The 16,479-nt window shown below is 36.9% G+C and overlaps 3 protein-coding genes across 3 annotated transcripts; 2 read left to right on the top strand and 1 right to left on the bottom strand.

The window, feature by feature from the left end:
* Positions 1–3,985: 3,985 nt before the first annotated feature.
* LOC6042129 (protein cornichon) lies at positions 3,986–8,273 on the bottom strand. The gene is made up of 5 exons (XM_001851226.2): positions 8,113–8,273; positions 7,861–8,054; positions 7,681–7,793; positions 4,579–4,722; positions 3,986–4,507 (listed from the first exon to the last, which is right to left on the bottom strand). The coding sequence occupies exons 2-5, from the start codon at positions 8,008–8,010 to the stop codon at positions 4,480–4,482; spliced, it is 435 nt and encodes a 144-aa protein (XP_001851278.1). The 5' UTR covers positions 8,011–8,054; positions 8,113–8,273; the 3' UTR covers positions 3,986–4,479.
* An 82-nt stretch (positions 8,274–8,355) lies between these two features.
* Positions 8,356–13,339, top strand: LOC6042128 (SET and MYND domain-containing protein 4). The gene is made up of 8 exons (XM_038255951.1): positions 8,356–8,561; positions 10,761–11,179; positions 11,242–11,335; positions 11,389–11,565; positions 11,626–11,950; positions 12,011–12,523; positions 12,581–12,749; positions 12,813–13,339. Exons 1-8 carry the CDS (start codon positions 8,437–8,439, stop codon positions 13,208–13,210), a joined length of 2,220 nt encoding a protein of 739 aa, XP_038111879.1. The 5' UTR covers positions 8,356–8,436; the 3' UTR covers positions 13,211–13,339.
* Positions 13,340–14,082: 743 nt separating this feature from the next.
* Positions 14,083–15,534, top strand: LOC6042127 (MOB kinase activator-like 3). The gene is made up of 4 exons (XM_001851224.2): positions 14,083–14,241; positions 14,309–14,554; positions 14,618–15,112; positions 15,263–15,534. Exons 2-4 carry the CDS (start codon positions 14,435–14,437, stop codon positions 15,380–15,382), a joined length of 735 nt encoding a protein of 244 aa, XP_001851276.2. The 5' UTR covers positions 14,083–14,241; positions 14,309–14,434; the 3' UTR covers positions 15,383–15,534.
* The last annotated feature ends 945 nt before the right edge of the window (positions 15,535–16,479 follow it).

Genomic DNA, 16,479 nt, shown 5'->3' with positions numbered 1-16,479 from the left:
CCAGATCCGCGCCGACCTAAAACCCAATCCGCGCGAAATTCGCGCCATATAAAAAAAGAACTTCGCGACAAACATAGAAGGGAGTAACAAAATTACTATTTTTTTAAACGAAAAAGATTACTTAGAAAGCATTTGGATCAGTAACCGTTAATCAGTTGTGGATTCAAATACCACCTGCACCAAGTGGAACCTTTTTCCCCATTTCTGGAAGATTACTAGCAGTTGTTGTAACACTTTAAATATCGTTGCTTTGAAAACAAATAAAAAACATTTTAAAATCTTATGATTTTGTACTCGATAATACTCGCCAAAACTTTACTCTGGATAATCGTAACACGAAATTCCTATTATTTTCTTATCTAAATTTCTCTAAATTAAAATATGACTCCGAAAATAATCCGAACTGAGAAAATGGCAAAAATTGTGGTATTTGAGAATTTGAGAATTCTACAATTTGATAATTTAATAATTCAATAATTTAATAATTTATTAATTTATTAATTTATTAATTTAATAATTTAATAATTTAAGAATTTTCTAAAAAAAATAAGAATGGAAGAATTCGAAAAAAAATATCTGTTTAATGTTAATTTTTTTCGTAATATTCTAATGTGCTAAATCGTATTTCTTTTTGCGTTTTTGAGTCTGCAAGTTTTGGCAATTTCAAATTATGAATTCTATTTTTTGTATATTTGAATATGCAAATTCTGAAATTTTCAATTGGTTGAATTTCAGATTTCTTATTTTTTTAAATTTTAAAATTACATTTACTTTTAGACGGAGATTTTAGCAGATTGCTAAGTGGATTTCGTCATGTTGTGATAATTTGGGAGTAGAACCAATTCTACCTAAATCAGAGTGGCAACAGAATCTTTCAATTTTTCAATAAACCACAAATTTATAAATTTAAATTTTAGATTGAAAAACTTAAAAAATCAAAAAGTTTCATAGCTTCAAATTTTTGAAATTCTGTAATTTTTCGAATATTGTAATCTTGATCTTAATAGAATTCCTATATTAATGTGATCTTTCAATATTTATTGTTTGTTATATTAAAAAATGCCTTGGAACCTTTGAAAGCCTGTACTGAGCTAAAAAAATATATAAGGGTTAAATCCTATCCGGAACATACCCTAATAATCATTTATGTACATCCTCATGTTCATATCTTTGGAAAAAGTTTAAAATATTATTCAGAAGTGAAAAAAATTAATGTATCCTGTGAATATTAAGAGGAAAATAATAAGGCCGATGCAAATATTTAAAAAAGTTTTTGTCCCTCGGTCAAGGTCAAGGGGGGGGGGCAAAAAAAATAAAAAAATATAAAAATTTAAATAACAAGCCATAGTCTTCACATTTAAATGAAAAAAGTGTTTTAAAATGCATTTTACACTAGTTCAGTTGTTTAGCAATCATTAGTTTTCAAAAAATCTAAGATCTGACAAAAACAAAAATTGTATCGAAAAAAAAGATTTTGCATCGAAAATTTTCAAAATCTTAAGATTTTTAATAAACCCAAACATGCTGAAAATGATTTTAAACGCAGGAGAATGTATTTTAATTTGATTTCAGCTGGTTGCTTTTGAATTTTCATTGAAATTTTGAAGTTTATTGTAAAAATATTTTTTTGCCCCCTGATTTTTCGGGCCAATTTTGAAGGGGGGGGGGGGGGGTGACAAAAAGTTTTAAAAATATTTGTACCAGCCTAAACCAGGTAAGCAAATGTTTAAAAAATAATGAGTTCTAATGTTATTGAAAAATTTATATAAAAAATCTCAATAAATTTTTCAAAATAAACGCTCCTTGATGATTATTTCGAAGTTTCGTATTAAGAAAATAAATCAATAATTTTCAGAAGAAAATTTTCTTCATTAACAACTTCTTAGAAATTGATGATTTTGCACTCAACGAAAAAGATTGAATTTATTTAACGTGAATACTTCCATCATTGTCATGATTTTTCGTTCAAAGATATAAATTTTGCGTCGCTTTCAATATTTTGATAAAATTCCTTCAACAAGTTGTTTAGAATAGTACCCTACACATGCTGATTCCTTTTGGTAAAGATTATCCCATTCCTTGCAAAGTTATGGAAATCGTCATTAATCAATGATTTCCAACTAGAACGTCAATGACTGTGCCACAATATTATATAAATTTTGAAGCACATTTGATTTAGATCAAAAATTCTTTCAGTGGCTTCAAGAAGGCAACAACCAGCACATGCTGATTCCTTTTGGTGCTGAAATTCGTTAAATTGAATTTAAAACAGAATATTTTATAGTGATGATCAATTTTCTTCGAAAATGATCAACGGCTTCACGTTAATTGCTAATAATATTTTCCTTTGTAACTTGAAAGAAATTCTATCGTTCTCAATTATTTTATTTATCAAAATTGCTATCCGCGCGAAATCCGCGCCTGAACAAAATTAGCCAGCAAATCCGCGCCAGATCCGCGCGATACGCGTCATCCGCGCCATCCGCGCGATCCGCGCCGTCCGTAACAACCCTGTAGGTGTGGAAGTGACAAACGGTAGGAAACGGTCAGTGCATTTTTTCGTCGCGTTCGATTTGTGATCGCGAGTGAATGAGTCTTTTTGGAGCAATCAGAACCCTTGTTTAGATTTTTTAAAACAATAAAAAAACGAAAATCAGGATCTTTGAAAAAAAATCACAGCGCTACCAAATAATTTTAACCATCTTGTTTTAAAGCTAATCAAATTCTGTTGTTCGTTTTCAGTTATATTTACTGTAAACTACACAACTGAAATGTTAGTTAGTTTCACTTCAAAATTTAAGAAGAGCAAAGCCTTATTTTGAATACATAATTTCAACTTTTCTTTTTTTAATGACGATAAACAATTTAAAAACTTGAATTTGAGAGAATCATACATATTTTTGTTGAAATTCATTGCAGCAACAATTTAATAAAATTAAATTGTTGCTGTTTAAGGTTAAACACAACCTATTTTTTCTATTTTTATAAAATATCTAAAGAATTATGTGGTTTATTTTTTTTAATAATTACAATTTAATATGAAACGTGACAAAAGAAGGTTTTCTAATAAAAGGTGAATCAAATTAGTAAAAAGCAACTAAATTTATTGTAGAACAAGTCTAAGGGGGCAGTTCCACGGGCCACTTAAAATCAGCTCACGGGCCACATTTGGACCACAGTCCAAATTGGCGTGCCACAACTGATTAAAAATTGAAAATAAACTCAAAATTCTAATTTAAAATAGTTTTTTATTTTTTTTAAATCTCATTTCCTCAACCCTCTTCAAATATTTTTCTGAAAAGTGAAAACATGTTTATTTTTGTAAAAAAAATGTAAGAAAATTTTAATCACGCTTTTTTGTAATTAATTATTAAATAAAAAAATAATTTCAGGAAAACAAAAATTTGGATCAAAAAAATTCCGAATTTGAACATTAAGCGTGATATTAGAAAATTTCTAGAGTACTTTTTCAAAAGGTTTTATGCATCATGGTTTCGTTATGCTAATAGAACTTATTTTTTCCTTAAAATATGTTTATAATTTTACAAATATCAACGCTCAGCAGCTGTTTACAAAGTACGATAATCCCGACCAGTTAACAAACCTGCTTCAGCCCCATTCTACGACCCCCGTGATTGAAACCCCTAATTGCCACCTGGGACAACGACGTTTAATTACCATTCCTGTTCTGTTCGTCTAACCAACACAGCAGCAGCTGCTGCTCGTCGCAACCAACACTTTATTTCTATAATCAAATCTCGTGATGATGACGCCCCGCGCCGCCAAGGAAAAGCAAAGTGCTTGCTTATCTAATAATATGCAAACAAGTAAGTAGCAGTAGCAGCAGCAGCAAAAATGCGTCCCTTGAGCGATGAGTAAGATAAGGTAGAGACTCAGATGAATGCTGCTGATAAGATTCGTCGTCCTTGAAGTTGGAGGACGCGCGGACGCTGTGATATGTGCAAAGAAGCAAAAGTAGAGCATATTTCACCTTTTCCTTCGGTAGGGTACAGCTTTTATTTCACACGTTCTTCTGTACAATTCACAGCACTGTAACTTTAAGAATTGGGGCATTTTGGGATTGGGAGAAGAACACGAGGGTCAACATGAAAGAATGGGTTCAACGTGCTAAAAACAAAGGATGGATCGATTGATGCTTTCATACAATTTGTGAGTTCAATAAATAAGGTCTTAATAATGTGTTCTAATTTGATCTGCCTTTTTGCTCGCTAATCTCGGCTACTTTACTGAAGCGATCCCGCATAGCACGATGGTAAGTTTTAGACTAGGATGGAATCGTACGTTCAATAAGCTACTATTGGTCGGTGTTTTGCTGTTCTTTCACACACAAAATGTGAGGGTTACGATTATCTTGGATTACTTTCAGAAACATTTTGTATCGAGTGTGGCATGCCGTGGAAATTTTCAGGGGAGAAGTTTTGATTCCGGCTGCTCGTTCCCCCAGAAATGAGTACTTACTTACGTCGATATGAGTGAGTAGATCATACTGTGAAAGAAAAAAAAAAACATAGCTTAGTCTTTTGAAATTGTCAAAAGAATCAACCCAAGCAAACTTACCCATACAAGTAGTAGAAGAACGACAGCAGATAGACGGCCAGCTTGATCCATCCCTCGCGCTGGCACTTGGCGAGCACGTCGGCGTTCATGATGCTAGTCGGATCGTACAGGCCCGGGCCGGACATGACTGGGCGGTTTTTGTATCTGTTGAAATAGCAAAGGTAGAGAAAATTGAATTTTCAAAAAAAAAATCGCAAAAAAAATCGGTTATATTTCGATTAAAAAGGCGATTTTAAATTCAACCCAATTTGTGTTAGAATTTAACAGTTATTATACAGGATATTATTATTTTTTTTATTTTCTTACTTTAAACTTTACAAACATATGAAACACAATAGCTTATCGGACCTACTCTAAAAAAAAACTCTGGATTTGCAACGGCCTAAATTATAAAATGCATTTTTTCAATGTTTCATCACCGCCATTTTGGCTGCCATCTCGGATTTAAAAATTCTAAGTAAATTATGCGTAGTTTGAGGTCATATCTGAGATTTAAAAATCAAAAATAGGACAACGAAAAAAAATGTGTGGATCGATTATCCGAAGATACGTTTATGCGAAGTGATTTTTTTTTCAAGCCCTTCAGATAATCGAGTCTGGACTGTATTCCTAAGTGTTCCTAATTAGCCTATCTGAATGTTTTTTTTTTCAGAAATGGACAAGAAAGGACAATATTAAATTCGCAATTCGCAATTTTCAGTGTAAGAACGGGCCTTGACCGATCTTATGCACCAGGTTCCCGACGAACACGCACTGCCCTTACACCTACATCTCACCCTTGCTCTGAGTCAGAACGAGCAGCACGCTAGAACACGCTTTGAGTGTTCGTGCCAGGCATGCACACCTTCTTTTCCGGTTACGCATTTTAACTCGGCCGGGGGTGGTACATTATGTAGGGTTTGATGTAAGTATAAGCGCCTAACCATTTATAGTGTGCCTATCAACTTTCATTAAAGCAAAAACTGTTTTATTTTTAGTTTGAATTCAAAAACTAATTGTTATTTACTGTGTATTGTTTTCTCCTGAAATCTTTCCTAGTGTTGAGTCGTGTTTATCTGTTGCTATTTCTTTTGTCGCGGTGTTTTGTTACAATTTTTGGTCCTAAGCATGTTATAAAAGTTTACCAAAAGTACAATAGTAATATTTGTGTTAATCCTATAATTATTCTATAAATTGAGTAAGGGCTCGAACCTCACTTGCTTAAGAAAAAGGTGAAGTTTCAAAACAATGGACAGTGAAAGAAATATACTATGTAAAGAATCAATAGTAAAAGAAAGATAGTAATTTATGAAGTAGATAAATAAATTAACAATAGTTAATCAATAGAGGTAACAAACAAGCTTAGATTGTATTGAGGGCAATTTACAGGGAAGATGAGAAATTATTCAAATAGATAAATAAAGAATAGGCACATGATAAACATAATTGACATCGCAGCCAAATTAAGGGAAAGCAGACAGTTTGTTACAGCAGCATCAATTGGTAAAATAGAGTGGAAAAGCATTGAGAAATAAGAGAATCAAATAAGTAAAATCGAAATCAAATGGAGGATAGTAAACAGAAGCCGTTTTAGAAAATCAGTGAAACAAAATAAACAGGAGATAGATGGTAGCTGGAAATGGAAAGGAGAGAAACCCCGTTCTGCGACGTTCAGGTACATCCACAGCAGTTGACTCAACATACTGCGAATCAAAACAATACCGTCTACAATCACAAATTACTTCCCTTTCCCACATTGTCGCGCCCCTTTCTTTTAGCCGTCTCGACTCTGACCCGCGGTGGTCAAAGGTTTACGATCCGTTTCCACAGGCCACCAGCTAGGTCATCATGAAAACCAAGCCAACGTGGAGGTAAGAAAATAGGACACTCGCAAGGAACCAGAGCTATACTGTTCTGATCAAGATAATTCGGATGATCTAACAGAACTACGGATGTAGTTAGTTGCGCTCCTTCCAGGATGTTCCTTACGTGGACGTCAACCGAAGAGCACGCAACAAGGTCAATGCCATTGCATGCTCTTAGGTATCAATCCTTGGCCTGCAAGAAAGGACAATATTAAAAAAAAATATTAAAAAATAATAGTCAGTTGATGGTTTTAACTCGAAAACGCTACACTATCAAAAGTTCACGTAATTACTTTTCAAATGCAAATTCAATTCAACTTCCAAAAATGTTTTCTAAATATTTTTAAAAATCAATATTTTTGATAAATCGATGCCCGTGTGCTCTTTTGTACTAACTAGATAGGAACCACAGCAAGCTAAGCACAAGAAAGCACACCGGCATCTAAATATTAGAGCTTGGCTAAATACAATTCATCCTAGAAATCGGCATTATGCACTAAAGCTGGAAATATTAAAAAATGAAAAAAAGGCAAAATTGTAGGTTAGGTACTATCAGAACATAGAAAAACGGAAAAATAACAATTTTTTATTAGACTTTTTGACAATTCCTAAAATAAGTAATTTATTATTTTCGATTTTTTTTAATGTGTTTTAGGGGACTTAAATGCATCTTCAAAGTTGCGGAAAATTACACACGGAAACAAAATGTTTGCCGAATTTTAATATTTTTTTCCACAGGAAATAAATTTCTCAAAATGCAAAGTTTTATAATTTTTTTAAATTGCATGATATAAATATTCTGGATATTGATTATTTTGTTTTTGAATTGGAAACTTTCGGAACATTTCAAACAAATATTTTCAGGAATGGACAATCACGGAGAAAGAATAAAAAATCAGGGATTGTCCACGCTCCTTACAAAAAAATGTTTTGTTAGAAAATGTCCACAATGGGGGATTTTAAAAAAGGGACCACGTGGTTTATGGATGGTCTCTAAGCAAATTTTTTGTTTTACTAAAATTTCTATTTTTCCTAAAAACAGAGTTTGCAACGTCGTACCACCCCTTTTATTTGTTGCTCCAGAGTTCTTGCTTTCATCATTGTAGATCAAACATTAATTTGAAATTGATTTTTGAATAAATTCAAGATTGTAGCTGGTCCACAGGCAGAAGTTGGGTTGTAGAACGCTAATTTGCATAAATGAAGCCAAAGAAGTAGCAGCAGAATTTTATCGAATCTTTTCTTCACGAGAACCTACCTCCATATGTGGTACGCAATCAGTGGAATGTTGATGGCCAGCGAGAACCACTCTCCGGCGAACAGGAACAGCAGGTTAAACAGCACGTGCAGCGCATACTCGGGCAGCACCAACTGCAAAGAGAAAATCAACCGGAAACCTCAATGAGTCAGTACGCTTTCGGGAACGGCGCAGCCTTACCGGATTGAGCGAGTTGCACTGATCGATCGGATTTTTGTAGTCCGTCTTCAGCTCGTCGAACGCAATCACGTGGAATATCGAGAAAAAGATGAGAAATGCATCGATAATCAGGGCCGCAATGTAGCTGAAGGCCGCAAAGTTGAACGCCATCCTGCGGGTTGAGTTTTACGGAGCGTGTTCCGTCCGGGATTGTACTGTAAGTTTGAGTTTTTGATTTACTACTTGAACGAGATTCTTCATTATCATTCTTACCTGCTTCTTTGACGACTATAAAAGGAGTTCTTCGACGCCGAGTCCACGGCAGAAATTTATTAAAAAATCTCTTCAAGATTCTTGTAAGTCACGTCCAAATTACCAAAAATAAAACATCCATCCACCAAAAGTGACACTTTTCGAATGCTTCGAAAAAAAAGTTCGATCGGCGCCGCACTGACAGTTCGCTGTGGAACTTGACATACAAATCGCGAGGGACAACCCGCAGAACTGTCAGAACGCAATTTGTTTTGGTATCGGCGACAAGTGTTTGGCCAGAGTTTTGGTGAGGAATTTTATTGCGTTCGAAAAACCGTGTGAAAAATGCAAAACGGATGGGATTTGATGGCGGCGCGGATCGTCCAGACGTACAACCTGACCGGGGTGATCAAGCAGTACCGGGGCGAGGTCGACACGATCCGGAAGCTGGACGCGATTCCCGAAATCAGGCAAGTCCGAAAAGTACCGTTTCGGGGTTTGTGTGTGTTTTCGTCTCTGGTTGAAGCGGTGTATGCACTTCGGAAGGAATCGGTCAAGAAAAAAATCAAATGGGCAGCAGCGACAGCGAAAGCAAGCCAGAGAGGGTGAAGAAAAGCCCCAAGAAAAGCTCCCTCTCCTTTGTTCTGCTGTTCGTAAAGCTGTTTCTTGACCCCTTTTCTTCCGATCTCCATACTAGCCTTGAATGACGTCTTTTTGGGGACACAGACTTGGCTAACAGATGATAAACTTGGGTTCAAGACAAATATTAAATTGGGAGGATATTTCAACAATAATTATTAAAAACAAATATGAGCATCTAAAAATGCAATGTAAAACTTAAGATAAATTAACTGAGTACTACAATTACATATAAGCAGAACTTTGGATGAAGATAGCAATCTGTTGAAACAAAAAATATAAATACAAAAGGACAAACATTAAATTTTTAAATAGAATTTTTGAATTTCGAGATTAAAAAAACTTAATCTTTCTATATTATTATTTTTTTGTTAAATATAAAAAAAAACACATATAACAAGACATTTGTGAAATTTATGTGTTTAGTACATTCCAGATTCGATTATCCGCAGTTTCGAATATCCGATGTTCGATTACTCGAAAGTTTTTATGGAACTTCGGATAAATTGAATCACGAACAAACAATTTTTTTTCGTATTTGTTTCATTTTCTTATTTTTAACATCAAATTCGATTTCTGCGACCCCATTTTTATTAAATTTTGAATAGGTGATTGCCTTAAAAATTACCAAATACTTAGTACTTAGTAACCGCCATTTTGGACGTAAACATTCTGAATCACAGAATTTTGAGTCATAGAAAAGCTCGACAATTAAAAATAAGAAAAAGAGATTTTTTTTTCGTGATATGATTATCCGAATTGAAAATTGTCTGAGGCATTCGGATAATCGAGTCTCTAAAAAATACGTATATTTTCGTTCACACTTTTTTTTTATCTAACAACACACATCTTACAATTGTGGAGTTTTTTTTTGAAAAGGTCCAATAAACCAAATTTCCAGCTTTTGCTTTTTGGGTGTTTTTAAAACCGCCTTGAGTCAGGAGTTTTAAAAAACATCCAAAAAGCAAAAACTAAAAATTTGGTGTATTGGACCTTTTCAAAAAAAAATCCAGAATTTTATTTATTAACTTTCCTTTTTTCATCTGTGGATTGAAATTATAGCTGAAATTATTTTTTTTAGTTGGGGACCAAAACTGTAAAAAATATCTGCATCTTCATTTTGTTATTCATTTGACTGTCAATGATGCTTCAATGAAAATTGATTTCAAAACCAATCAATACAAAAATAATTTCACCTCTCTGTCAATTTTATTAAAAATGTTTTTTTTTAAATTTATAGTGATTTTCATTACATTTTTTGAAGCTTATATTTTACGCTACAAAAACTAATGAAAAGAACTTAAAATTATCACCTAAACTCCCAAGCTCGAGAAAAAGGGGGAATTTGTATGGAAATTCCCCCTTTTTTTCGAGCTTGGGAGTTTAGGTGTTATTTTACATTACCTCGCTATAAATAGCCTGGGCGACTGCTAGAATTCATCCAATAAGAGATGAGAAGAATTGAAAGCATTCCCATTAGAAATGAGAACACACGAAGAATTCGAACAACAATGCCAACGGTCGTTACCACTCGCCTAGGGTGGCTCCTCAGACCATTCACCTTCCCAAAAACCGTCCAACTCCAAGCGAAACTTACTTGAGGATACCGTGGAGAATTTCCCTTAATACTCTTAAAAAAGTGGAGCATCAACACTTCCCGTCTTCCAATTCCCTTTCCTTGTCCCTGGTGCGCGGTGGAGATGGGAGCGGCCGGCAATGGACGGCTGCCATGGTGGTGAGAATCTGGTTCAGGTGGAATTGGTTCTATTCCCAATTATCGATTCCTAGGCAACTTGGGCTTAGACAATCATCACATCACATGGCGAAAATCCAGTCTGCAATCCGCTAAAATCACCGTCTCCTAGCGAAGCGAAGCGAAGCGAAGCGAGTTTAGGTGTTATTTTGTTAAAATTTGAATCAATAACACACCATTTTTAGAGGTATTACAATTTTGTACTGTTAATCAGAAACACTCAATAATTTAAAAGCATGGAAAGCGTGTCAACCAAAACCTTCATACCAATTCCTAGAAAAGCGTGCCGTGCCTGGCTGAAAAAGCTACCCCCCGTCACGGTGAACGACGAGGAAAAGTCCCACCTGTACCGGGAGAACGGAAACGAGATCTTTCGCAGCCGCAAGAGCCCCCACGTGGCACTGGAAGCGTACAGTAAGGCCATCTTTATGGCGCCCGGTGGTTCGCCGGCGCAAGCAATGGCCCACGCCAACCGAGCCATCGTGCTGATGAGCTTGAAGCGGTTCCGCGAGGCGTACGAGGACTGCCAGCTGGCCCTGACCGGGGGGTATCCGGAGGAAAACCGGCTGCGCGTCCTGTTCCGGCTGGCAGAGTGTGCGCTCCAGAATCGCGACCGGGACGGGCTGGACAAGGCGCTGGACGCGATGGGGGCACATGCCGAGCAGCAGGAGCTGACCAGCTTCGAGATGGAGCGATGTGAGTTGGGGTTCAATAAAGTTTTGATGTTGGACACCACTGAAAGGTATGGTTTCTTTTAGATAAACGACTACAGCAGCTTGCTGGAATCATTGCAATATCAGAAATTCCCGCTGATCCAACAGAAGTTGATGTTCAATATCCTAAACTGGAAGAGTAAGTCTTTCTTGAATGAACGTCGAACAAAATCAAATATTTTTTCTTTCAAGAAAATCCGATGCTTCACATGGTCGATTCATAGTATCTAAAGAGGGAATCAAGAAAGAGGCTCCAATCGTGCAGGAAACGGCCGTTTCCTTTGTTCCAGTGTACGATCCGCGAAGCAGATCCGAGCTGCCGCCCTTCGATTGTCAGTACTGCGGTGAAATCAATGTAATCCCGTTTCCGTAAGTGTTTTATATTTAATCATCCCCTGAACTGCAACAACTAAATGTATCATTTTTAAGCTGTATCACTTGTGGACGAGCATGCTACTGTAGTGTAGCCTGTCGCAAGAATCACTCCTCGCATCGATTCGAATGTGCCGGATATGGGAAGCACTTGTGGTATTTGATTGGTATCGCTCATCTTGGAATGCGAAGCTTCCTGGATGGGTTTGAAGCGAGTACCCAAAAGTTGGATTTGTCGGTTGAAAGTACGCCAGAAGGTTTGTTCAAAAGCGTGCTCGATACGGCAGAAGCTGAACATACGGAATATCCGTATGGGAGGGTTCTACGATTGGTAACTAACTTTGAGCAGATGGATGTGATGGATATGCTGCAGTATTCGTTGGTGAGATAATCCATTAAATTTCAAAAATAAAATGAATCATGAAACTCGCATTCTCCACAGACTGCCTACATGCTCTCGGTATACCTGAGTGGCTTTACCGACTTTTTCCAACAACTTGGCGATCTTATCAACGTAATGTCCAAGGAAAACTGGTCTATCTACTGTGGAGCGGTCATCTTCCGCCATATTGGTCAGTTGGTGTGCAACGGCCATGCAATCAGTGAACTGCGCGGTAGTTTCGCCTCCGAGAACAACTGTCTGGAAGCGGACAGCTTTAACATCAAGGCGGGATTCTTGCACCGGTACTTTGAAAGCACTCGAGTGTTTACCGGTATTTTCCCTCAAATCAGTATGTTCAATCATTCCTGCGAGCCGAACATAAGAAATACGTTCAACAAAAATACTCTTACGGTGTACGCCGCCAAAGATATTCCTGTGGGAGGTGAAATTTTTAACTGCTACGGACCGAACTTTAAGCTGATGTGCAAAGACGAGCGCAAATCTGCACTGCGACAGCAGTATGGATTTGAGTGTAAATGCACGAGATGTATATCGAAAAACGATGAAGCTTACGTAAGTTGGAAAAATTTCAGAAATCATCAACAGATCACCAAATTATATATTTTGCAGGAATCCTTCGAGCACTACAAATGTCCCTTTGCAAAGTGTTCCAAGTACTTTATGTTGAAGGAGAACGCGGATCCCTTTGAGAAGGATATCAAGTGTCCGATGTGCAGGCGTATCATCGATTGCTCAACGTTCCAACTGATCGCTGCTGGCATGACCAGCGAGCAAGAAAGTAGGTGTCAAATCTTCACGGTCTATTCCTCAAATCTTACCCCATAATTTCCTAAAAAAAAAGGTGGCTACGAGGAGTTCGACGAGGCAATGGATGCTTACAGCAAGTGCAAAGCCGTACTCTCCGAGTACCACGAAACCAAGATCACCCTGGCGCACATGATTTTCCTCCAGTATCTGCCGTTTTCCGGGCTGGACGACCGTTGTCTGCGGAGGCTCAAGAAGCTGGCGCACGAGTTTATCCAGATTCGGGAGCAGCGCTTCGGAATGATGAGTCCGGAGTACGTGGTGGCGTGCTTCTATCTGATGGACCTGCTGGTGATTGAGTCCAAGTGTGAGGGACCGTTCAAAATGGACGCCGTATCGGTCGAGTTCGTGGGCAATTTCAAGAAAGCGATTGAAATATTTGGCACTGGAACACGGACCAAGGTGCTGAATTATCTAAAAACGCATCTAGGTTAGAATGATTACTGTTAAGCGAATTAGTAAGTACCCGTTATTGCCAATATTTGAAATACGCTTGTTGTGGTAAATGTTTTTGCATGAATTGTTCCCAACAATACCTATTAAAGTGAAACGATATACTCAAAAGAACATGCCAATGTAATAAGCTTTAACCAGTTACGATGAATGTTAACCAACCACCATTAGTGCTACATCTGATTAGTCTGTGGTGCTGCTTTAAATATATATTACATCACTATGAATAGTGATTGGAGATTTCAAAGAATGCACACATATTTAAATCATTTAGACAGGTTTAGTTCAATGCAAATTCAGTTATTCAGACAACAATGTATGTAAAACTTTCTGGTAAAGGTGTGTTTTAAGGGATGAATCAGGAATAGCAATAATTGTTTTATTTTGTTTGATGCAGGGAAAAGGTCAATTATAATGGAAAGTAAATTTACTCAACACCAAATAAAAATTCATGGCTAAAATATTAATTATCAAACGTATCACAGTCCTCTGTATGAAAACAAACTGAAACATAGCTGTCACTGGGCGATGTAGGGCTCTTTGCTTTGGCCAGTCATCTGTAATCATTGAGTTATTACTTGTGGACATCTATAAAAAAAAGTGGTCTTTAGTCTTTAGTGTAGTAAATAACTGTGTTTTAACTTGTTCCAAATCCATAATCTGAAATTTGCTCAGCTCTAAATCATGTTTCGCAGCATAAAAGAGTGTTTAGGATCATTATATTATGTTCTACTCATACCAACTTGTATGCAAGTATCATTCTAATTTCCATTCTCTAATGATGTCACCCTTTAACTTCTATGCAACATCCAACCGATTGTCAGAATTCAATGATGCTTCTGCTTTGACATACATAAATTTATTAGTTCCTCCACCTCACGATATTCGCAGTTTTCCTCAGCGCACGGCACAGTTCTAATGCAAAATTTTCAACATTTGTTTACCTTTGAGTCAGGGTTTTCCGTTCTTCTCACTGCTAAGGCTTCCTTCCGCAAATAAACGGCCAGCAAGGCGTAAGTAATAATGACCGTCTAATCTATAATAAGCACCGCGGCAGCGTTAAAAGGATAACTCCTTCAGGTTATTTTTGGTGCTCGAAAACTGTGCGAGGGCACCTTCTCTGCTGCAGCTGGCGTCACGTACATCAGTCGCAATTTCTGGAACGCATTTGAACGGATGAAAATGGGAACCAAATAAGGTCTTCCAATGAGCTGCATGTATGACGCGGAGGAAGTGAACCACTTCAGAAAAATTGCTACCTCGCAGAGAAAAATCCCAAAGATAATGGCGCTCAACGGCTTCCTCGAGTTCTTCCAGCGGGAAAAGGTAAATTTTCTACCATTGAATAATCCACATTTGGAATAACCCTAACCGTCGTCCTCCCCGCAGACCTTCCGGCCGCGGAAAAAGTTCGCCCAAGGAACAATCCGCTACTCGCTGCACAAGCAAGCCCACGCAAGTCTGCAGTCGGGAATAAACCTGCGGGACGTGGTCAGGCTGCCGCCCGGGGAAAACATGAACGATTGGCTGGCGGTTCACGTGGTGGACTTTTTCAACCGGATCAATCTGATCTACGGAACCGTATCGGAGTACTGCAACGAAACGACGTGTCCCACCATGAGCGGGGGCTCCAAGTACGAGTACCTCTGGGCCGATGGAGATGTCTTCAAGAAGCCAACCCAACTACCTGCCCCGCGCTACGTCGCACTGCTCATGGACTGGGTGGAGAACCAGATCAACACCGAGACGCTCTTCCCAGTGTCGACCGATGTGCCATTCCCGAAGTCTTTCCCAAGCCTGTGCAAGAAGATTTTGGCCCGACTGTTTCGAGTATTTGTGCATGTGTACATCCATCACTTTGATCGAATCGTCAGTATTGGAGCGGTAAGTAAACACCGCACCCGCCCAAAGTGCTATGTAAAGAAGACCTTGAACCGTGTTCAATTAGCCTTCTTCGAGAGCAGGTGTTTGTGCGGGTAACAGGTAGGGGCCTAAATGATGGGTTTTTTGTTTGCTTTGTTCTCTTTTTTGCAGGAAGCTCACGTCAACACGTGTTACAAGCATTTTTACTACTTTATCCAAGAATTCGATCTGATGTCCGGGAAGGAGCTCGAACCGCTGGCCGTGATGACCGCGCAGATGTGCAAAGATTAGGGTTGTTTTCTTTTAGACTAACGCTTGAATTTATGTACTAAATTTTAGGATTGTGACTATGAACCCATATGAATTTGATGACTAAATTTCTTATCTAGGTCGCTCATTGCCTTGGATGCATAATAAACAAAAGTAGCGGTTTTGGAAGCATACAACTGAGGTTTTTGTTTTGTTTATCTTGCAAAGAAAATCAATAAATACCCTTTCAAATAAAAATTAGCTCTATTTCGTATAAAAATATCCGGTCCACTCTTCGGTTTGATATACCCTTGGAGCGTAACGGATACGAAGACAGATTTGAAGAAAACAAAAATTTTTGCGCAAAAAGTTTTTTAGCGATACTAAACATCGGAAATTTTAAAAAATTCAATCGATTTTTAAATCAACCCAAGCATGCTAAAATTTAATTTCAATTTAATGATTCTAAACAGAATGCATTTAAAATTGATTTTAGCTGATTGCATAAATTTCCATTGAAATTTAGAAGTTTTTTGAAACAATATTTCAAAAAAATTGAATTGTTTTCCGTGTTTGTTTGTTTTTTCTTAATAAGAAACGTCGACATAATGTTCATAAAGAGTGTATTCTTCATCCATCCAAATTAAAAAAAAAACAAAATTTATATCCAAATGATTTTTTAAAATCTGCTTAACGGATCTGAAATATTTTGTTTTGAGTTAAGCTTTTTTTTGTTTATTTTATACTGAACACATTCATTTTTCATTCTAGTGATTCCCAAAGATAAAGGCATTGGATGTAACAAAAATAATTATTGGGGCTCGTTTATTTGACGTAACAAAAGCTGGCTCTCCGCCTTTGAATTTTAGATGGAATTTAAAGGGTAGAAAGACATTTTTTTCTAAATTTAAACATTCTTGTGGAAAAAATAAAAGGAAATTCAAAGTTTCAGAAATTCAAAAACCCAAATAAATTTTTTGATTGATTTTTTGAGCTTTTTTAATCAAAAAAATCAAAAACTCAAATTACAAAATTGAAAAATTCCGAAATTTATAAATCCTAAATTCAAGACTCCGAAAATTGGGGAATTCAAAAATTTAAATTTAAATGTCAAAATTTGGAAATTAAAAAAATTAAAA

The sequence above is a fragment of the Culex quinquefasciatus genome, chromosome 2, assembly GCF_015732765.1.
Source record: "Culex quinquefasciatus strain JHB chromosome 2, VPISU_Cqui_1.0_pri_paternal, whole genome shotgun sequence".
In the NCBI taxonomy this organism is placed as follows: Eukaryota; Metazoa; Arthropoda; class Insecta; order Diptera; family Culicidae; genus Culex; species Culex quinquefasciatus.
This window is presented reverse-complemented; position numbering and strand designations above follow the sequence as displayed.